Below are 23,379 nucleotides of genomic sequence, written 5' to 3' on the forward strand. Positions count from 1 at the left end.
TTAAAAACTGTTTTTTTAACCTTTCTAAGAAGAAAAGAAGTCCATCTCTTGGCAGGGGAAGCATGACAAAATGTCAGCCCAAAAGATTTGGGGGGAGGTGGGGGGGAAAGGGTTATAGGCCACTACGTATAGCAGGCAAGGATGAAAGTGTTTCCTCGTGGTGTGGCCCAGTTGCTGGAGTGTAGGAGCAGGAACTCCTGAGTGCTGACCCCCTCCTTGGACACTTGACTCCCTCACTGGCCTTGGGTAAGTCCCAGAGGTGACATCTGTGGACCCCAGCTATAAACCAGGGATGGGACTTACCTGGCCCGGGTGGTTGGGAGGATTCATGCGATCACTGGTGCTTTGAAGAAATGGAGCCAGATCCTCAGCTGGTGTAAACTGATGTCGCTCAACTGACTTCAGTGGAGCCGCCCCCATTTCCACCTGCTGAGGATCTGGCCCCCAAAGCACTATTTATATCCCTGGTATTAGCACAGCCCACATGTCCCCCTGCAGCCTGGTGCCCATATTCCTTTGGCCTTGGGTTTCCTACACTGCGGGAGGCATTGACCCAGTTGAGCAAGGACCTTGGTGGGCCAATTCTTTCAGAAAAGGGGCTTGCCAGGGCCAGACGGGTAGGAGCTGGGCTAAGGTGGCCCGAGGAGACAGACTATTGGGGAGGTGGGAAGGAAGTGCCTGGGTGGCTGTGTCTATCGCAGGATCTATCCTGGATGTTTGAAAACCCGAACGACTCGGGAGCGTGGTCGTGCTGTTGACGATCCTCCTTCTCCCTCCGCATCGTTCCAGGAGTTCGAGCTGATGGAAAACCTCCTGAAGAGCAAACAGGACGGGCCCGAGTGCTGGGACCAGCGGAGCTCAGTCAGCATCCGGACGTCCTTCACCCGCCCGGAGAGGAACCGGCTGCTCTGGGAGGACATGAGCGTCATTGAGGAAGATGCCACCAAAGTGACTGCACTGAAGCTGAGGCTGGATGAGTCCCAGAAAGTGTTGCTCAAGGAGCGGGAGTGAGTGCTCCTCTTACATCACTTCCTGCCCGCTCACCCAGGGCAGGCCGGGGGGGCTCATATTTAGCCTTGGCAGCTAAGCACTGGACTTGGAACCTGCCTCAGGTTCCCTACAGTTTGTGAACCTCTTGAGAGGATCTGAGTCCAGCTTCAAACCATCCCCACGTGGCCCGGCTGCCCAGTCCATGGTCTCAGCCTGAGATCAGGGGACGCTTGGTGCTTTCCAGAGTCTTGCTTTGAACTGGGGCAGCCATTTGCACCCAAAACGCAAAGGGTGTGAATCCACATGGATCAACCCAAAGGGCAGGTTTGTGCAAACCAAACCCAGCATCGAAGCAGGCGTCTGGGAAAAATATTAACCCCGTCACCTGGACTGCAGTGCACTCAGTATGAGAGCGGTGGAAGCTCCCTAAAAGTGGGGCGGTCACCAGCGCCAGAACCGTGGCCCTGCCTGTCACCCTTTCTCCCCAAGGTCCCGCCCCCGCGCCACCCCTTCCCTTCACCCGAGGTCCCACCACTGCACCGTCCCTTCCCTTCTCTTCTCCCCGAGGTCCCACCCACGCACCGTCCCTTCCCTTCCCCATGAGGCCCCACCCCTGTGTCATCTCTTCCCCCGAAGCCTTGCTCCCGCCCCACCTCTTCCCTCCAAGACTCTGTCCCCTGCTCTCTCCTCTCTGCGTAAACACCCCTCCCCTCCCCGGTCACTCGTCCTCATGGCCCTCCCACCTGTCCGATGCCCCAGCTCAGTTTCAGAACACAGGTCCTCAGCTGCTCTCAAGCCACCTAGCTCCACTGAAATCAATGGAGTTTGGCTGACTTATGCCAGCTGAGGATCTTACCTGAATGCTTTAAGAGCCAAAGGATTTCTCCAGCACTCAGCCCATGTAGCTGAAAGCTTTCTGGGGCCTGTGGGAGAAAATGGTCTCTCCCCCCCAAGTCACTGAGCAGCAGTGGAATCACCCTGTGGTGGCAAGTGCAGCCTTTCGTGGCCACCAGAGGCCAGAGCTGTGGTTTTAAGGTGTCCTCCAAAAGATGCCTCCCCTCCCCTCCAGGAATGGACTGGACACTCCCGCGGCTGGAGCCTGTCCTTGCCTCAGCCCTGCTAGAGCCCGCTCCCTGTTGTCTCTTCCAGGGACAAGCTGTCGCTCAGCAAGAACATCGAGAAGCTGGAGGGCGAGCTCAGCCAGTGGAAGATCAAGTACGAGGAGCTGAACAAAAACAAGCAGGAAGTGCTGAAGCAGGTGGGCGAGCTCGGCTCTGTGACCCTGGAGAGGAGCGGGGGGCCCCTTACGCCCCGAAGGGCGCTCGTGTGTAGCGATCGCGCACAGGCCCGCCCCGTCGACACGGCCGAAAACTCAGCCCGGGCTGCGAGGTGGTGGGGGGCTGTTTCCATCACACCCTTCATTCCGTCTTGCGTGCCCTGCGACCGTTAGTACTTGGTATCCACTAGGGGGAGCCCCTGCTCCAGGAAAACCTCCTCGTGCTGCAAGGATGCTCTGCCCTAGTGAATTCTCACCATCAATCTGGCCAGGCATGTAGCCGGCCATGCCCATAGTATCTGAGCCGCAAGGCACGGGGCGGGACAGACGGGGTTAGTGCAGTGGACGTTCCTGGCTGCCATGTGCAGTGACTCTGAGCCCAGTCTGAGGTGCCAATGACCAGCATACGCTATTTGCGCAAGGCCATGGCAGATGTGCGGGAGAGGGAGGGTTGCCAGCACGGGTTGTCGCATCACAGGTGGGTCCCGTTGAGAAGTGGATTTGAATGCCGTTGGGTACAACTAACCCCTTGCCCCCTTCTGGGTCTAAATCAGTCCCAAGCTGCTTCCTGTTTCCTGCTCTGTGTGAGCCCACCACTTGGTGCCAGCTTGGTTCACAGCCCCGGGGCTGTGGTGACCGCTCTGCGTCTGTCTCCCCACAGCTAAACATCCTGAAGGAGCTCCACCAGGATGAACTAGGGCGGATTTCGGAGGACCTGGAGGACGAGCTGGGGGCTCGCTCAAGCATGGACAAGAAGCTGGCGGAGCTGCGCACGGAGGTGAGAGCGAGCGGGGTGTGCGGGAGGAATGCAGCCTCTCCCAGATATGGCTGAGATTTTCAAAGCTTCCGGAAGATCTCTGGAAGCCCAGTTTGCAGGAAGATGAATGAGAATTGGGCATTGTGACGGGGTACCCGTGGCTCCCGTCTTCTTGGCTCTGCACAGAGCGCTCTGAGATCTTTCCTCATGCAGATACCACTGTGTCGTCTGTTTACACCAGGGGTGGCCAGTCTGTGGTTCCGAAGCCACATGCGGCTCCTCAGTGGTTAAGATGCGGCTCCTTGGATAGGCACCAGCTCCAGGGTGCTCACTGCTCAACCCCTAGCTCTGCCCCAGGCCCAGCCCCACTCCTTCCCCCAAGGCCCCCGCCCCTTCCCCTGAGTCTGCTGCGCCCTTGCTCCTCTTCCTACCCCTCCCCATCCCCGCGAGCCTCCTCCACACCACAAAACAGCTGATTGCAGTGGGCAGGAGGGTTAGGGCTGATCAGCGGCGCTGCTGGCAGGTGGGAGACACTGGGGGTGGGGGTAGCTGCTGGGGGGCTGCTGATGTATTACTGTGGCTCTTTGGCAATGTACATTGGTAAATTCTGGCTCCTTCTCAGGCTCCGGTTGGCCACCCCTGATTTACAGGGTCACACTCCACCACCTTGTACACACTAGTGCTGTCACAGTGTTATCTGGCTTTATTACCCCTTCTGAAAAGGTGTCTCTTCCCAGAGAACTCCCTTTTTTCAGGCCCTCCTAGCCATTCCCTCTCTTGTGCTTCTCCCCACTTGCACTTTCCTCCTGTGCTCTTTTTATCCAGTCTCCTTGTTAAGGGGCTAATTAGCTCACTAGCTACCTAGCCGCAATTTGATCTGGTAATCAGGAACTCCTCTCCTTAATCTTTCCCTCCCGAAATCCTCATTGGTTAAACAGAGGCATGAGTGCTGGTTCAGTTGCTGATTCCCAGCACTTTGTCACAGGCAGCCACATCCCTTAGGCGGCTGTGACGGGTTCCCCCCCTGGGTGCCACCTGGAAATGGGGTACCACTGAGCCCCCCCGACCCACCAGCCTGGGCTCCCTATACACTGTACTGCGGTGGCAAACCTGCCAAGCCCTTTCCCAGGCTTCAGACTGCACTTTACCAGCACACATGCAGGTAGGAACACATCAGTTGCAGCCACACACACAGATGCTGAGATCCGCTCTGTATGGGAAGGCTCAGCTAAAGAACTGCCCAGTTACCCAAGTGCACACCCCCCTTTGAAAGGTAAACCCAAAATTATACTGTCTTGTGCTGCAGAGAGAACTGGACAGCGCAAGCTCATGAAATTCACCCCCTCAGTGTGGAGAGGGATATACACAGCTTTCTGCCCCAAGTTATGATTTCCACACACTGGTTTTAGACAAAATAAAAACAAATTTATTAACTATAAAAGATCAGTGTTAAGTGATTATAAGGGATAGCAAACAGATCAAAGCAGATTACCTAGCAAATAAAACAAAAACACAATCTAAGATTGACATACTCAAGAAATTGAATATGAATAGCAAATTCTCACCCTAATTGTTCATTTAGGCAGTTTGCAGAGATTCTTGAGGGCAAGCTTCACTTGCTTGCTCTTAAAACCCCAGGTATTCCTTTCACAGGCTAGAATTCCCTCTAGCCTGGGTTCAGCACTTCTCCCCCAGTTCAGTCCTTGTTTCTCAGGTTTTTCCAGCAGTCATCTTGGACAGGGAGTCAGTGAAGGAGAACAACAATGATGTCACTCCCCTGCCTAAAATACCTTTTGCATATGGCGGGAATCCTTTGTCTCTACTTTAGTTCCCATGCCTTTCAGTGGAAATTCTATGATGGAGTCCAGTACCAGGTCACATGTCTCTGTAGGGCCGTAGCAGCCATGAGTCAGAGGCTGTTTGGAGCATCCTCGGGAAGGCTCCCCAGGAAGGTTTCCTGGTGGGAGATTAGCATCTTCTAAGACCTATTGTTCTCCCTAATCATAGGTGCCAACTCCTTGGGTGCTCCGGGGCTGGAGCACCCACAGGGAAATATTAGTGGGAGCTCTGCACCCACTGGCAGCCAAGCTCCTCGCCCCGCTCCGCCCCACCTCACATCACCTCCTCCTCCCCTGAGCGTGCCGTGTCCCCGCTCCTGCCAGAGCTTGCCGCTGCCAAACAGCTGTGGCAAGCTCTAGGAGGGAGTGGGGAGGAGTGGGAACGTGGCGCGCACAGGGGAGGAGGCGGGGAAGAGGCGGGGGCGGGGCGGGGATTTGGGGAAGGAGTTGGAATAGGGGCAGGGAGGGGGTGGAGTTGGGGCGGGGACTTTGAGGAAGGGGTTGGAATGGGGGCGGAGGGGGCGGGGCAGGAGTGGAGTCAGGGCAGGGCCGGGGGCAGACAGGGGTCGAGCACCCACCAGCCCCAGTAGAAGCTGGCACCTATGTCCCTAATGGCCCTTCCCAGCCAGCCATCTAGACTGATTGCATTCTGCCTAGTGGGTGTTCCCCAGGTGTAAACACATTTGTAATAGATGCAGAGACAATATTCCTAACTTCAGATGCCAGAACGATACATGCATACAAACTGGATAACCATATTCAGCAAATCATAACCTTTTCCATGACCTTTCACATGCCTTATCTCTCATAAAATACATCATCGTTCTGCCATTTTTTACATTGTTTGGCTGCTCAATTGACCAATTATTTTGGGACCAGTCAAATGCCCAAATACTTATACAGCCCTCCACTGTCTGAGCACCCCAAGGCATTTAATATAGGGCCGGGCTCTTACCCCATTGTACAGACAGACTAAGAGACGCAAGAAGTCTATGGCAGAGCAGGGTCTTGAACTTGGATCACCTGAGTGCCCGCTTGGTGCCCAGCCACTGGGACATCCTTTCTTTCTGCTTTGGGTCTCTTCCTACCAATCATTTTTAGAGCCTCCTATATGTGTCGGGCAGTAGCAGATCAGTGCCAGTTATTAGAATCTCAGGATTGGAAGGGACCTCACGAGGTCATCTAGTCCAACCCCCTGTTCAAAGCAGGACCAATCCCCAATTTTTGCCCCGGATCCCTAAATGGCCCCCTCAAGGATTGCACTCACAACCCTGGGTTTAGCAGGCTAATGCTCAAACCCCTGAGGTATCCCTCCCCCCAGGTCCCCACCCCAACGGCTGCATGATGTAAAGGCACCAATGAACACCAACAGGACGAGACAAGGGCAAGCTGCTCAGAGCAGGATCTCTCCAGTGGGGTTTGAATGCTTTGATAGTTTCTTGGAAGAGACAGGGCGTGCTTGGCGTATGGCAGAAAGGATTCCAGGCATTTGAGGAGTGTGGAGAAAGGCACAGAGCTGAGGGAGGGAGACACATAGTGCAGTGAGGTGCGAAGCTTGGCTGAATTTACGGAACAAAAGGAGCTGATCCCCACCCTAGTCTGCACATCACAAAGCCACCACTGAATAGATTAGTTGGCCGTATCTTCCTGAAAGAGGCAGAGCACTGGGCCAGCAGGAGGCGCTGCAGGTCAAGACTGAGATGCATTGGCAACCCCATGGGGGTTGGTGTAGCCAGGACTCAGGTGCTGGCAGAGTAATGTGCGGGCCCAAGGCTGGAACAGTAGGGGGAGCTGCAGGTCAGGACTGGATCCATCAGCAGAGCTGCGTTGGAGCCACCAGGCTGGGCTAGCAGAGAGGGCTGTGGGTCAGCATGGAGGGGCTTTGGTAGAGCTGGGTGCAGAGGCTTAGACCCGCAGTGATTGAGGCAAGTCAGGAGTGAGGACCCCTGGTGGAGCTGTATGGAGGGGCCCGGCACTGGGAGAAAGGGGGCTTTGCTTTGGTGTTGGTTCTGATTGGGACTGCCCTGTGTGCTGCGGCGTAGCAGGGTGGAGACGAGGAGCTTCATCCGTGTCAGTGTCCAAACTGAGATGTCTTGAGTCCCGTCCACCCTTTGGGTACTGACACCAGTACCCAGGGGACCAGCAGCCGGCTGGGTCTACTCACTCTCGCCCATACACCCAGTTCAATGGGGAACCCCTGGTGAGTTTCCCCGAGGCCAGCTCTGACTGGAGTTGTGCTACTCCATGCGGGATGTTACGTTAACCACTGACTAAGAGGTGTGGGCATATCTCCCTCTACCGGCTGGCCCACAGAGAAAAGAGTCTACTACTGCCACCAGCCAAGGGAATCAGGCCTCTGCCACTTCAGCTAAGGAGTGCATTGCAGACCCTGGATTCTAGCCTTGCTGATGAGCCGTGGTGGCATGGGGGACATCACCCTCAGACAGGGGATAGCTGTGGGCTCCCCACGATGCCCTTTGGTACCTGACACACGGCAATCGCCTGGTTTGACATGGTGTGTGTCCCCCCACCCCATCACCCAGATGGAGCGGCTGCAAGCGGAGAACGCGGCGGAGTGGGGGAAGCGCGAGCGTCTGGAGACAGAGAAGCTTAACCTGGAGCGGGAGAACAAGAAGCTCCGGGCGCAGATTGAGGACCTGGAGGAGGTGCTAGCCCGGAAGCGCCGGCAGACGGCCAGCGCGCTGGACACTGACCTCAAAACCATCCAGGCTGAGCTCTTTGAGAAGAACAAGGTGAGGCTGATGGGCAGAGCGTCAGTAACAGTGGGGGCCCAGCAAGCAACCGCGGTGGGAAAGCCTTGGAGGGAAATTCCTGCCTCGGGAAACCCCATTGATCAGGGATGAATTGGGCTCTTTGATATTCGAGAGCATCTGGGGCCAGGAATGCTCCCAGTCACACCCCAGTTGGCTCTAGGCTGCTGGCCATTAAAACCCGTCTCCATGCTCCATCCCAACCTCCGTGTCCTCCTTAGAGACCTCAGGGCAGGGTGCCCAGGTTCTAGGTCAAGCTCAGGAGGCCAGACGGTGTTTGTGGGCTTCTCCGCTTCTTTGGGATCTCACCAAGAGGACAACGGGGAGAGGTGGGAAGGGGATCAGAGGAACCTAGCCACCTGCATCCAGTGAGAGACACCGTGACACCTCCGGTCGTTGCCCAGAGTCAGGCTAGGTGTAGACACAGTGATCATGGGGGGTTTCTGGGCATTGCTTTACGTGCGTCTTGGGCTTGGGCACCCAGTGTCATTGCTGGGGGAGGGAGGAAAGGAGGCTGCTACCTTGGATGTAAAACCTACATGGTTTTAGGGATGGAAGAACTAGATCCAAGTAAATAAAAATCCACCCTGGCTTTTGCTGCTGTGAAGTGTGAGACAGCTCCATTAACCTTTCCCCCATTAGTGGTCAAGGTCCATGTGTTTCTGCATGACCTGGTCCTGGCTGCCTCTGGAGAGGAGCTGCTGAAATACAAGACGATCGAGTCCTGAGGTTTCCAGCCAGAGAGGTTTATAAGCAGCAACTCAGATAAGCTCTGGATGCACCTTTCGGGGTGCATGACTGAAGCAAAATCCCCTGTTGTCTGAGGTTCACCCATCATCGTGTGCCTCCTCACCTGGAGAGTCAGTCATATTTCCAGCCCTGTGGGTGGGCAGATGGGAAAGGAACGAAGGTGGCTTTGTCCAGGTGTAGCTGTGACCCCCACTAGCAATTCCCCTGGAACGACCATTCTCCCAAACCTTTCTGGTGAAGATAAGGGACTGGACATCAGCATTTTCTGGCTTCAGCTGGGTGGAAATCCTGGAGTTTATGTTACGTTGGTATTTGGAGAGCAATTGGGAAATGCAGAGACACGAGGGCTTGTGGGAGGGGAAGTCTCCTGAACATAGGAATCTCAAAAATCAATGTTTGAGTTTGGTTTGAGATGTGGGTGAAGGTTCAGTCTAACCCCTCAGTGACAAGTCTGGCAGTGTAAAACAGTAGTAGGTCGATCACCCGCAGTAGCACCGTTGGGAGCTCTGCTCACTCCTATCTGTACCCTTTACTAGAGAACATTGGGTTTGGGCCTCTTCCAGACAGAGTTTTGGGGTGCCCCTCTCCTCTAGCCATAAAGAAAGCCCTTATATTAATGATTCTCTGCCCCTCTCTAATAACCTCTCTCCCTAGTGCTTGCGACCCGCTGAAACCTGTTCACGCCCCCCAACTTGGAGAGTCCTGGGGTAATACGTTTTTCAGAGGAAGTATGGAGGAGGGGCAGTGGTTCAGGTAGGGGACTGTGACTCAGGACTCCTGGGTTCTATTCCCTGCTGTGTGACCCTGAGTAAGTCACTTCCCCTCTCTCTGCCTCACTTCCCCCATCTGTAAAAGAGGGGAGACGATACTTGACCCTCTAGCAGGGCTGATAGGAGCCTTAAGGCACTAGTGTTGGTTCCGGGCTTTCAGCTCCTTGGCTAAAGAGGCCAGAGCAGGGCGGATTATTAATATACTGGCTGGCTAGCCCACCCTGAATGACCTGTGCCCCAGCCTGCCCGTACCCTAACTCCCTCCCACGACCCTTCCAGGAGCTGGCCGACCTGAAGCACATCCACAGCAAGCTGAAGAAGCAGTGCCAGGAGAAGGCGGCCGAGCTGGCGCATGCCAACCGCCGGGTGGAGCAGCACGAGGGGGAGGTGAAGAAGCTGCGTCTGCGGGTGGAGGAGCTGAAGAAGGAGTTGGGCCAGGCTGAGGATGAGGCAAGTCTGGGGCACACACACACACACCCCCCCGGCCCGTCCACTCCCTGGCCTCCAGGACAAGGGGAGGGTTTTTAGCACCCAGCCCAAAATCGGAGGAGGGCAGCCGTTGAAATGTCACCATCGACCAGCGGATGCTGCAGGGGGCTCCTTGCTCTGAGCAGAGGGAAATGGAGCAGTAGCCCAGGTAATATGGCGAGGCCGTTGCTGGCATGCGGCGACTCTGTCGTGGCAACGGCACAAAGGCACTGAGCTGGGACTCAGGAGAGACGTCGTTTCAGAGAGGTTAAGGAAGGACTATCAGACCATCTCCTCAGACCTGTGTCTCACAAGCCATTCAGTTTCACTTAGCTTACCCCTGTGTGGAGCCCAGCAACTTGCGCATGGCTAAAGCATCTCTCCCAGAAAGGCAGCCAGTCTGGAGATGCGGAATCGCCGCTTCCCTGGGGGAGAGCTGGGTTCCTGGGTCACCTTGAGCACGGCACTTAATTTCTTGCATCCCCCGACCAGTGATGGGGATATTGATAGTCGGTCACAGCCCAGAGGGGCTGGGAGGGTAAAATTCATAGAATCCTAGAATATCAGGGTTGGAAGGGACATCAGGAGGTCATCTAGTCCAACCCCCTGCTCAAAGCAGGACCAATCCCCAATTAAATCATCCCAGCCAGGGCTTTGTCAAGCCTGACCTTAAAAACTTCTAAGGAAGGAGATTCTACCACCTCCCTAGGTAATGCATTCCAGTGTTTCACCACCCTCTTAGTGAAAAAGTTTTTCCTAATATCAAACCTAAACCTCTCCCACTACAACTTGAGACCATTACTTCTTGTCCTGTCATCTTCATAAATTTATAATGTCTGCAATGCCACAGTGAGAGGGTTTTATGAAACCACAGGTAGGCAGCCTAACACCTAGCTGTTATCAAGCACTTTTCACGAGTCGTGCTCAAAGCGCTTTACAAGGAAGGTCAGGATCATTATCTCCATTTTACAGATGGGGAAACTGAGGCACGGAGACTTGCCCAACATCACCCAGCAGGCCCGGGGCAGACCTGGGGATAGAATCCCAGGTCTCCTGAATCCCAGTCTAGTGCTTTATCCACTAGGCCACACTGCCTCCCACAGAGAGACATATAGATGCCCAACGATCAGAACCTCTCAAACTATCAGCATTTCCTTTTCCCAATGAGAGGAACCCATTCCCATAGCACTGTCACAGCAGCTCCCCTGCAAGTAAGATCAGGGACATCTAAACACACCGCAGGGAGGTCCTGGCCTACTGAAAGGGCAGGCCAAGCACTTAGTCATGTCCCTGGCAACGTTTCAAAGGTGCTAAGATGGAACCAGAAAAGACGATTAAGTATTAATGTGATGGACTGAGTGGCTCAGGAGATAGGCTAACGAGGTAAAGAGCCTTTCCCACCTCTGGTGCCAGCTCATCTCCTGCCTAGGTCGGAAGTGACTGCAAGTTACTATCGGATGGATGATGGCCTTGTGTGAAACAAGTTTGATGGAGCTCAGCCCAGTTCCTAGTGAGTCACTCAGTGTCCATGTCGCTACCTGCCTCTCCTGCTAGCAAGGGTTGGTATAAAGAATGAATTGCCTGCTCACCCCCAGAGCAGTCCCCCATTGTGTATCCATTGCCACTGGCCATACTGGCCTGTTCTGTGAATGAACAGCCAGTGCACCGCAGTGCTGGCCTGGTGCGGCCACTTCTAGGGGTGAGAGGGTAGCTTGGCTTTGCTGCTGACGTGGTATAGGCAAAGTTTGTCACATGGGCCTGTCACCGGCCGCCATCAAAGAGTAATGGCTTTGAGTCTGGGTCAGATTTGAACCAATGATCTAGAGATGGTCTGTGCTCACGGCCAGTCTCGTGTCAGCACCGCCATAACAGTCAGGCGGGAATGGCAGAAAAGACACATATGTTCAGACACCAACCCACAGAATCCAGGAAATGCAGAGCTGCCTCCATCCTGTTCAGTTATGCCCTACATCTGATCCTCTCGTCTCAGATCACTGGGCTGTCCTACAAACCCTGGGGGTGGCAGTGACCGGGGACGATGGGTACTGCACACGGCGAAGACAGCTGTGTTTCTGTTGGCCTTGCAGCTTGATGAAGCCCATAACCAGGCACGGAAACTGCAGAGGTCCCTGGATGAGCAAACAGAACAAAGCGAGAATCTCCAAGTGCAGCTGGAGCACCTGCAATCCAGGTGAGGAGAAGCAGGGCTGGGGAGGACGGAGTCCCTGTTGACAAGACCTGAGGAGGGACAGAGATTGGAACGTGGGAGGACAGGAAGGACAGAAATAAAGATGGGCAAGATGAAGTTGGAAGCTGGGGTGGAAAGACTGAAAGGTGAAGCTGTCAAGCTGACCTGGAGTGGCTCAAGAGCGCGGTTACTAACCTCACGGCAGACTGTTAGGAAGCAGGGCACAAATCCCGAATTAACTGAGTTTTATACTTAGAGTTCACCAACTAATTCTCAAGTGTAAACTCCTCAAGCACTGTAACAGCCGTAACATGGAGTCCGACAGTCCTCGTGGGGGCTCCGATCTGTCTGGCTGCCCAGCTCAGTTTGTCTTTGTGATAGGTGGTCCCTTGCACCAAAAATCACAGTAATATTCAGGTTGATCCCCGTCCCAAAGGGCCAGTCACTTACCCCAAGTTGACTGCACCTTAGATCTCACACCAAAGACAACACTTGTAGCCAATTCTATGATAAACCATCTGAAGATTTATTAACTAGGAGAAGGAAATAAGAGAGTTATTTCCAAGGTTAATGCAAGTAAACACACACACACACACACACAGAGTTCCAATTTTAAGTTTCCAAAAGGACTAGAAGCTTCTATAATAAGCAAGCTCTATATGTCCTTTAGGGCTAACCCAGGCCAAACACAGGGAATCTTTTGCTTATTCTTAGCAATCCCTGCCCTCAGAGTCCAAGCAGCATGAAAGATACAGTTCCTCCTTGTTAGGGCTTTTTGTTCCTTCCCCGGTTTCTGCTTCGAGTTGCAAATTCAGCTGTGGGGAGCAGTTCACTTGCTCATCTCCTCTTCATGGGGTGGAGGTGGGAGGGAATCAACAAAGTCTTTTGTCCTCTGATGTTCCACAAGAGTTGGTCTGATGTTCATGGGCCTCCTTTGTTGGGCAGAAGACATCTCCTGTTGGAAGCTAGTATTTCACACCTGGTAATGCTTCTCTCCTCTGGTGATTTACAGTTACAGAGCAAACACTTAAATATTACTTTCTCACGTGGGCTACAGATGTTATAAGTGAGATTGATACATGAGGCAGTTTACAGGCATTTCATAAAGTCTAATCACTAAACACAGTTTTATAATTCTAATTCCTATTTTCACGATACTAATCCATGGAGGAGCCAGACTGGTTCCCACTGTGTATTTGTCAGTGCTCAGTTGAGACCTAGTGGCCTTGGCATGAGCTGGCACCTGGTTTGCCAGCATCACAAAGGTATGAAGTGGGTGGACGAAGGGAAGTAGCAGAAAGGAAGGAAGGAGAAGAGAGGATGAGCGGGAAGGGAGGATAGGCCAGGGTACTGGCCTATGGTGAGGGAGCAGGAGTTGGGATTCCCAGTGATTAGTCTAAATGGCAGACTCAGGGGTGGTCTACTCACAGACTTGCACCAGTTTAGTTAGGGCTTTGTTTACATACAAATATGCCCCAGGTTAGTTAAACTTCTCTGTGGACACTCTTGTTTCAGTTTAAGAGGGGCTTATTTCGGTTCAGCATAACTCTGTTCCTAATCGATTTAAACCAAACCGAAATAAGAGCATCCACACCGCCTTTTGCACCAGTTTAACTACACTGGAATAAAATCACCCCTCCCATTAAATCGGTGCCACACTGCAGCTAATCAGTAGTAGAAAGGCAGCTACCCTTTCGTAAGGGATGCCACTGAGAAACAGGGTTGGTTTGGGTTTCCTTTCACCCCACCGTCGCTGGCTGTGATCCTGCACCTAGGATAGCAAGTGTGAAAAATCAGGACCACTGATTAAGCAGGACGACTAGTCACCGTACTTGCATTGTCAGAAATCCCAAACTGGGAGGCACTCAGGTTTGCCCAGCTAAACTGTGTTATGCAGAAGGGATGGAGGCTCAGGCGAACAGCTGCCAAGCCAGGGCTTCTGCCTCTTTGTTTTCCATGGTGCTTGGCCGGAGCGTTCATCCCACCTACCTCACGTTCCCCATAGTCACTTAAGGTGGCGTCTAGACCACAGATGGGCACAGACGCTATAACTAAGTGCTGCTAAGGGAGGGTTAATTGGGACTCTGGACAAATCTCCCTGGACTAATGCTGGTCTGAGCCCGTCTGCTGGAAATGGTGGGGGACAAGGAGGAGGATTTTACCGAAGAAGGGCAGGGTGCATAGATGGGGGCGGAATCTGCCCTGAATTATTTATCAAGTGGAGCAGGAGAGAATTCTCCTGCCAGTGATAAATTGCTTTCCAAAGTGGGCTAATCCATTTAGTGTCCCCCCAGGGGATGCCTGTCAGCTCCTGATGGGAGGAGAGGGGAGGGTCATGATGGGAATGCAGGGCCAGTGCCGGTGTGTAGTGACGGATCTGCAAGGGTAGTGCTCTCTCCCTCTCTCTGTCACGTTCATTCAAGAAAGGCCTGGAAGCTAAAACCAGAGGAAGCCTCCCTCAGTCCTGGCAGCTTGGAAAGCCAAGGGCAGCAACACCCACACCTTCCGGCGTCTTCCTGCTGCCCTGGCAGTGTCAGACCACGCGGCTGGGTCTGCAGCTGCACTGTCCTCTGCAGAGACTGTCCCAGGGTTTTACAAATCATTTGACTTCCTATTTTTATACTAGGAACAGGACCCTCCCCACTCTCCCTCTGCTGGGGGACCTTGGCCCAAATCTCTGGAGGACCCCAATAATGATGTCCCATGTGGCTGAGCTTCACCTCTACCTACCCACATCTGAGTGTCCAAGGAGCTCAGGGGCCAGGCAGAAGGGTCCCGCGGGCCGCATGTGGCCTGCAGGCCACAGTTTGCCCACCTCTGCATTAGATGGGTCTGGCGCAGTTCACACAGGCCAGATGACACCTGGTCACAATGTGGATGGGTCTGCACTGTATGTAACCTGGTAGCTGCTAGGTTATAGCTGTGAGCTGGGGAGGGGGAGAAGCACATGCAGGGGAGGGTCCTTGCTCACTTGCTTCAGGATTCCCGTAGCTGCAGAGGTGAAGACACATGAGACGAGTTGGCGAGGTGAAAAGGCATGAACCCTGCAGCTGTATTGAGTAGGGCCAGGCCAGTGAAAGGTGGGGGGAAGGCACATCCCCCTGTGGCTCCCCACTGCCCCCGTGGCTGCATGTGTCCGGCACCATCAGGAGCAGCATTTGACCTGAAGTTGGGGCCAGCAAGGTGGGTGTGACACTTCCACTCGACTCTGGCTGCTGTTCCTCTGCCAAGCCCCTCAGGGTGCTGTAGCAGGTTGAGTCTAACCCCACAGGCTGGGTCATGGAATCCAGACACCAGCACCCTCTCTCTGCTGCCACCGCCAGTGGGCTGAATGCAGGTAGCAGCCGAAGGAAGTGTTAGCCAACACCACCTAGCCCGGGCCCAGGCCTTGTGTGCATAGCCTTGATTCGGCTGCCCCAGGCCTGACCCCTGAGTGTAGGTGAGGCTCCAGTTGTATTCAGTCTGGCTTTGGTTCCCAGCCCCCAGATTCCCTTCTCTGAAAGGCACTAATAAGTCCTCAGCTACCAGTGCCTGGAGTTTGGTACCAGCTTCCCGAAGGGAAAGGATGTCTCTGTTCATCGCTGGAGGAGGTGCTGGGGACGGCCATCCTGTCACAAGGGTTTTCCGAAGCAGGATCCAATTCTCCCCTCCACCAGGCAGGTTTTCTAGGCAAGATCTAGCTCTCCTCTTGGCTTCACAAGAGCCGCCACCTGGGACACCCTGAGCAGACTCTCCATTGTGCTCTTGGGAGCAAGCTCCACTGAATAGCACAAGCCAAGGAGAGAAAAGAGTCTCTTGCATAAACCCCTAGAACTACCCATGTGGTCTACAACTGAATCCACCTGGCTTGTGATCCCATCAGCACCCCCAAGTTCAGCAGGGTCCAAATGGGCTGGGAGACTTCCAAGGAGCACCCTGGTGTGACAGGAAGTAGTGCTGGGGCTTCAGTAGGGGGACGCTCTTCCCTCTGAACCCGGCTGCTGCTGGAGATGCTGTCTTATGGACAACATGTCAAAATGAGGCCTTGCTAATGAGTAGTCGAGAGAGATTCCCGAGCTGCTAGCCCCAGTGTCCTGGCCAAAGTCACTTGGGGGAGTTAGACTTAGCCTAAATTTCCCCTACTGCTTCCATTGGTCCGTTTGCTCCTCGTTTCCTGCCCTGAGCCATTGGGTAGGGTGCTGTGCACTTTTCAGCAGCTGCATCTTTGCACCCAGGAGAGGCAGGGTTGCAGTGGCAGGTCTTGGATTTTAGGCCGCGCAGTGGTTTTGGAGGATGTTGTCTCTAACCCATCACTGGCATTTGGAAGGCACCAGTCAACAGAGGGTTTGGCCTGACGGAAATGCAAGTGATTATGATATAAAGCACATGGGTACTTCCTCCATTGATCTGGCATTCCTGGGATAGACCTGCAGTGCCCGAGGAGGAAGTGTAATGAGCGAGGCTGATCCATGTTCCCTGAGAAGCAATCTTCCCCGTTGCCATAACCTGCAAGGGGTCACTTCTAGGGGTCGAGCGAGTCATTCATTATTTACTTGGTTGTCTCTGTTCTCCTGGAGTACCTCCTCAGTTTGACGCCTGGATGGAACACGGCAGGGACGAGCACTGATACTCATCTACACCTGTCTCTTGGCCCAGGCGTAGGGCCGAGGGCAGGCCATGCTGGGGTCAGGCTAGCTCTTATGGGGAGCTGGCGAATGGGAGACCACAGCAGGTGTGTTGACCAGCCTGTAGTATGAGCTCCATCAGGTGAGCGATCCCTGAAACTGCACTAATTTTCTGCATGGAAAGGCCTATGATTAGTAACAGGAGCGAGACATTGGACGATGGGAATTGCACAGGAGGATGGTAATTCAGTGGAAGTGATGGGCCTGATTCTCACCCATTCTTGCACCATAAAGGGGCCTTCAAAGGGGAATAAACTATTATTTGCACCTACTCTAAGGCCCCTTTACGCAACTTGAGCTATGTAAATGAGGATCGGCCCAGAGGAGGGTTTCACAAATGGCTCCTGTCCTTACACTGGCCCAAATCAGAACCATGGATCCAACGTGTCCCCGGCTTTGGGCTGTTCAGCTCCGGGGTTCGGGCTTGGCCCATGGGGAAGATTGTGCGTTGTTCAGAGCTGGGTTCAGATTTCAAACCCCTCCGAGGCCAGAGGGCTGCGGGGCACCTAGAAAGTCCCTGCTTAGGGCCTGTAGGGAGTGAAGCTTTCAAGCTCTGGAGCCGTGTTGAGCCAGCAGAGGCAGACCTGGGGAGAGGACACGTGTGATGTGAGGGCCTGGGCACGAAGCCAGGAGTCAAGGCGTTTAGCCAACATCAACAGAAATGGCTAGTGCTTTTGGGTGCCTCAGCTATCGGTGCCCAACGTGAGACACGTTAAAGGAGCATGATTTTCAGAAAGCGCCAAGCACCTGCCCTCTGGAAGCCAGACTCCGTTATAGCGGGTCAGGCCCCCAAAATCGCTGGTCCTGGTGGAAAATCGTGGCCTTGGCTCCGCTCTGCTCTTTGAGGCATGACTCTCTGTTCATCTTTCCCCGTCTGAAGAATGAGGATAATTATACTGACCCTGCTGTGCAAATCAGGGTGAGATCTATGGCTGCACTAGGCAATGGAAGTGCTCAGAATTATTATTTTAACCTGATTATAATCTGCCAAGCCTGGGACAGCTGGAAGAACCTTCACTAGCCCGCGACATTAGCTCGCAGCACGGAAGGATGTTCCGGTCTAGAGAGCAACTCTTACTAGACTGGCTTAAAAGGGTCCATCTAGCAGTACCCATCCCATCCTGTGCCCAGCCAGGCAACCAGCTCCCAGGTTCTTGGACCCTTCACCCTCCCTCCATGCAATTTGGAGTCCCCCCAGACTGTGCTGCGGAGAGAGGATTCCACACGAAGGCACAGGAGCACGCAGCAGAAAACAAACCAAGCTCCGGATGAGCAGGGGATCTCGACAGAGAGACAGAGCGTGCTGTGTGTGATATGACTGAAGGGCTGAAAGGGGTGGGGGGACGACACAGGGCCAGAGAAATGCATTGTCCTCTTAAAGATGCTCTGGTTTTATTGCTCTTAAAAAGTTTTTTTTTTGGGGGGGGGGGACAGCGGGGGAGGGGAGGTGGGCGGGGGGTACATTCCTCCAGCAATAAAACACTGAAATGGACGCATGACAAATCGATTCTGCACCATCCAAAGTGCCTCTGAGAGGCAGCTTGGCCTTTTTTTAATCTGATTTTATTTTCCTGGGACATCTCCATTAAATCATACAGGAATAATGGAGGCTTCAGCTCTTCCCGCCTCCCCAGCCCCCTCTTTAAATAATTCATGCTTTCCAGTAAAAGGCAGCAAAGTCGTGCTTTTCGCCCGGAGGATGATGGGAGAGCTGCTTCCATCACGTTCTCGGGGCTTGGACTTGGAATTTGACTCATAAATTTAGCTGATGAAGGAGAATGCTCCGGAGAGTGAGTTGATACGAATACAAAGAGATTCCCATTGACAAGGAGAACACGGGCCCAATCCAAAGCCCCCTGATGCCAATGGACAGCCTCCCTTTGACCTCAGTGGGCATTGAAGCCATCTCTGAGGAGCAGTGCTGGGTACAGGCCCCCTTGGTCCTGTCTCCTGGAGAGAGTCACCAGTGAGAGCAGTCATGGGCTTCCCACCCACTGTTCTACTATCCGTCCCTTGCTCTTACCCAGGGCTTTTCATCAGTAGATCTCAAGGCACTTTACAAAGGAGGTCAGGAGCATTATCCCCATTTTACAGATGGGGAAACTGAGGCACGGAGCAGTAATATAATCCTGCTGGCAGAACTGGGATATCATGCAGATCTCCAGCGTCCCAGTCCAGTGCTCTGTCTACTAGGCCATACTGTGGGAGGCCACACAATGAGACTGTGTTCTCCATGTCCAGTCAGCTCTGGGCCTCCCTCCTATCGCTCCAATAACAGACCTCGGCCCTTACCCTCCTCCCCGCTCCAGCTGCCGCACTCCCTCAGTCAAGGGTGTGCTCCATTCTCCCCTGTGGATGCGCTGAGATGGTTCAGAAGGCATCATCGCCCTCTACACGCTTCTCTGAAGCCTCTCCCAGTAGAGCTGATTTATTTCCCTGCTAAAAAACAGCCAGTTTCGGATAAAACCTATTTTTGTCGGGGGAAAACCGGTTCTTGTCGAAATAATTCCAGCACTTTGAACCTCTAGCTTCCTTGGGCCGCCTTGTGGGGAACATTCGACCCCTCCCCTCCCCGCCTTCGATCCCCTGTGCCATCACGGCGGTGACGAAGGGTTGTCTTCACTGCAGAGTTAACCCAGACTCTTACCTGGCGTTGCCCCTAGCCACTCTCCCATTCTCACACAAAACCCTCTCACCTGAGTTTGATGGTGCTTTCAACCCAGACTCACGGGCCCAGCTGGGGATAGAGGCTGGATCCCGGGTTCAACTGTCCCTTGGGCTGGTAACCCACCTGCTCTGCAGTGAGGACACAGGACAAAGCTCTCGAGCGCGGATAGTCCTCTAGTGCCCTCCTACATTCCCCCCACCGTGTGCCCTGAAAGGGAGAGAAGTTCTCCCACAGTTCACTGGGAAAGACTCACAGAGTGGCTCAGCACATTGCAGCATAAAGACCCATGGGATGTGCCCCCAGAAATCCCAGTGCCACACACGGGTGGGTGCAGCACCCGTGAGGATCCAGTAACCCAGGCAGGGTTCTGCAGTGTGGCTGCTGACACTTGGGCTAGCCTAACCCAGGCACCGATCCCCTGGGCTAACTCCGCAGGAAGACATGCCCTAAGTGGCGCTGCCCACGCAGGGATATTTTATTGCCACCCAGGGAGGGGTTAGAAACCTCTTGGGAGACCACGTACTGCTGCCCAGGGCACATTGGAAACTTCTAGGGGGCAGTCCTGGGAGATCCAGTTTGGGATGGGGCTCAGTCGCTGGCTCCCGAGGCTGAGAGGGCATCGGGGGAGGAATGGCAGGGACCACCTGGCCTCACTGCCTGATTTGAAGCAGCTTTCCAGGGCTCGCCCTGACGTCTGACCTGGGGGGGGGGGGGCGGGGAATCCAAGGGATTCCCCTCCTCCAGAAAGTCTCTGTTTTTAATATTAATGGGCCATGTGATGCTGCTGTGATCAGCTCTGCTCAGGCAGCTCAAAGGGGTGTAAAGCACCCAGATCTCCCCAGCCAGGGATTCCCCAGGCCTAGGAGAGCACAGGGGGTGGTGAGTCAATGTATATCACTTCCCCGTCTAGGACCAGGGAGAGGAGACGGCTGCAATCCCCAGCCAGTGGGGGGCGATATGAGTTGCTCTCTATGCTGGGGCTGGAGCCTGCAGAGAACTGGCCCTAGAATCAGCCGAAGCTGGAGGCTGCTGAGAAGTTGACGCACTGTGATTGCGGGGATTGGTTTTGTTTGTTACCAAACAAACAAAAATCTCAGAAAATAGCCAAACTCTGACTGCTCTGGGTGCAACTTTAACTAACACGCAGCGCTGCCAAACCAATGTCAGAACCAAATGCAAAGCCACCCCCAATGAGCCGGAATCGTGGCCTAGAGATGGGCCCTGGGCTTGTGGAATTGGGAGCTGGATCTGAGCTTCCCCTGGGACTGGCAGGGGCTGGGGTCCAGCGATCCAACTCGGGAGCTGCAACGAGACATCCCAGTTGATCAGGGAAGTGCTGGGAGACCCTTTTTCCCAGCAGTGTCAATGCAGGCTCCATTTCGGTCTTAGTTACACCCAGACCTCTGTGCTGCCCAGGCTGGATGATGATAATCAGGTGGAGGCAGGCGGAGGTCATGACAGCTTTGAGCCCTCACTCCCCTCCCCTCTGCCCTCTGATAAATGGCTCCAGACAATAATGTGCTGCTGTTAAGTACCCGGGATCTGAAAAAGGCTTTAAGTGAACTTGGTTGCTTTAATCAAAAGTCCATTAAGTGTTGCTTGGAGCCATTGTGGGAAAGGCTGTTCGGATTTGGCTTTATCAGCAAGTAACACCCACTTAGCGGGGAGAGAAGACAGCTCTGTGTTCTTCTCCCAGGCCCAGCCCTCCCTGGGAATGGCCAGGTTCCAGCTGTTTGTAACAGCTATCTGCAGACCCTGGACCCCCGGGGGTGGATCGCAGGATCAAACTGCAGGCACTGAAATCCAGTGCCAGGTCTTCCCCCAGGGGCTGTGCCTTGGCATCCATTCTGGATGGGCACTGACCTCTAGTGCCAGTGATTCTTCCCAGGTTTCACTCCGTTGCCAGATTCTGGGGCTGCCTGGGGAATCTGGCCAGGAAAGGTGGGGCCGAGAGCGGGTCTGTAGAAGGGTGGCTCTGGCAGGTCTTTGTGGGACTGGGGGAGGTTGGGTCTATAATGAGGGCGAGGCCAAAGGGACTTGCCTGTCCAGTGCCTCTCCCGTCAGCCCCATGTCTGCCCCACACCAACCGCTTGGTGCCTGGCTTTCACCCTGGCCTGGGAGAAACAGCAAAGCGCAGACGAGGTTGCACACAGCAGCACCCACCCTAGAGCGGCAGGGCACAGCCCGCAGCATTTAGATTGTCACATGCTGTTCCCCTGGGGCCCTGCCTTGCACTGGGGCCCCGGCAGGCGTGAGGGGTATGGAGAGGGGAAAATAGAAAGGTCTGGGGGCAGGGGGAGTGGACCCCAATGCCGTGTTGATGGATGTCGTACAAGAGCCTAACCAGACAGAGAGGGAAAGGGGAACGTGTGGCGATAGGTGTATAGAGAGGTCTACATCTGGGGCTAGATAGAGACAGCGCGGCAGGGAGCTCGCGGGCGTCTCTGGGTCCCCCTCTCTGCTATGTTTGCCTTTGCTCTGGTTTTTCTCGGCCCAGGCTCCGCAGACAGCAGAACGCGCCACTCTTTGGGAAGATCCGGAGCTCCCGGTTTGGCCCCGACGACCCTGACGACGGGACCAGTGACCTGGATGAAGACGAAGATCTACAGATCCAGGTTCCTTAGTGCCTGGCGCGCAGGGCCAATGAGACTGTGGCTGGAGGAGACGGAAGTGGCAGGCTGGACGCTTGGGGAGGATAATACTGGCAGGAGCCTGCTCCATGGGCCGCACACGCTCCCTGTCCCAGGCCTCAGCATCGGCAGTCAGACAAGCCAAGAGCCGGCAGAGGATGCGTGCGGATAGAGCCTCTGGCCCTGCTGGCCTGTGTCACCACCAGTCATGGGGGGTGCTAGGGGGAAACCCCGTGGCCAAGGGCCCATCCCAGGGGGCAGGATTGGTTCTACCCCAGTGGGTTTCGTACACACAGGGAGCTAAAGCGCCAAAGAGTGGGATGAAGAGAAATCCCCAGGTGGCTGTTACCAGACGATAACGAGAGGAGGGGGGAGGGGCGAGGGGCCAGGCTGCGGAGCCTGAATTAGCCACCCTGGCAGAACAATGGCATTGGGGCCAATTCTGTATAAATGATGCCAACAGCTGAGGGGTCGTGAAGGCCAGTGCACTGGATGGTACGCAGGGCAGTCGCTGCCCCTTCCGCCCCGCCTCGCCATGCCTGCCCGGAATGCCCTCTGCAATTCCAGCCTCCTGCACACGCCCTGCAGTTGGCCTGCCCAGTCCCTCCCTCCCCAGCTCTCTCCTGGCACATGGCTTTCGCCTGACAGGCCCCATCTCGGATGCCTTCCTCGGTTCCAGCCTAACCTGGGAACAGTTTGCACCTCAGCATCACACATGAATGAACTGAGCCTCGCAACCAATGACCTCCCTTTTACTGATGGGGAAACCGAGGCACAGAGCAGGGCAGTGACTTACCCAGGATCATGGACCTCCAAGGCCTGCACCTCTGGCACTAGGTCTTGCTTCCTCCCCATGTGTCCTGTCCACCAACAGCCCCTCTCCCTCACCCCTGTTTGGTGGGAGGGATAGCTCAGTGGTTTGAGTATTGGCCTGCTAAACCCAGGGTTGAGAGTTCAGTCCTTGAGGGGGCCATTTAGGGATCTGGGGCAAAAATTGGGGATTGGTCCTGCTTTGAGCAGGGGGGGTACACTAGATGGCCTCCTGAGGTCCCTTCTAACCTTGATATTCTATGAACACATGCACCTCACAGCATAACCAGACATTGCAACAATACACCGGAGAGCATCCAAGGCTTAGCTAACCCAGATGAGCCCGGCCCCTGGAGCACTGACAGCAGAAGCCAAGTACACAGGAGCAAACCCTTCTATTTTGTATACGGATTTTATATATATGTATGTATTTGTATATGGTTTATATTATAAACATAGAGCTATGGGCCCAGGCGATCCCTGTGGTTGGTATGGTGCAGTCCTTCCCCCCACACCTAACCCCTTTGGTGTTAATGCTCTGCTCTATTCTGTACTGCGCCCCGTCTGCTGGGGCTGGGCTGGTTGTCCCTGGCCAGTCAATCTGTTGCTGTGCCGGCCGGTGGTGTGGAAACAGAGGCTGGTGGAGACAGGAGATCAGGAAGCAGGTGGCTTCTTGGGCAGGGAACGTTTACAGACCGTCTGACCGCTGGCGGGGGGAGGATTGTAATCACCTGAATTTATGATAAACCCAAGTGTGTGTCTAGAGGTGTTATATGCTGGGATGCCCAGAGGCGAGGCT

General features: G+C 54.5%; 1 protein-coding gene across 3 annotated transcripts in view; it reads left to right on the forward strand.

The window, feature by feature from the left end:
- Window positions 1–23,057, forward strand: part of CCDC102A (coiled-coil domain containing 102A) — a 48,818-nt gene extending 25,761 nt beyond the window's left edge. For 2 of the 3 annotated variants that reach the window (XM_073307414.2, XM_073307415.2), the window contains exons 3-9: window positions 790–1,007; window positions 2,140–2,248; window positions 2,928–3,044; window positions 7,405–7,614; window positions 9,432–9,602; window positions 11,708–11,811; window positions 21,638–23,057. In XM_073307414.2, coding sequence (XP_073163515.1) covers window positions 790–1,007; window positions 2,140–2,248; window positions 2,928–3,044; window positions 7,405–7,614; window positions 9,432–9,602; window positions 11,708–11,811; window positions 21,638–21,764 — 1,056 coding nt within the window. In that variant the 3' untranslated portion in view covers window positions 21,765–23,057. The remainder of the gene's footprint in view (window positions 1–789; window positions 1,008–2,139; window positions 2,249–2,927; window positions 3,045–7,404; window positions 7,615–9,431; window positions 9,603–11,707; window positions 11,812–21,637) is intronic. The other variant, XM_073307416.2, reaches the window with a different exon arrangement.
- The last annotated feature ends 322 nt before the right edge of the window (window positions 23,058–23,379 follow it).

The sequence above is a fragment of the Lepidochelys kempii genome, chromosome 12 (genome assembly GCF_965140285.1).
Source record: "Lepidochelys kempii isolate rLepKem1 chromosome 12, rLepKem1.hap1, whole genome shotgun sequence".
NCBI lineage: Eukaryota > Metazoa > Chordata > Testudines > Cheloniidae > Lepidochelys > Lepidochelys kempii.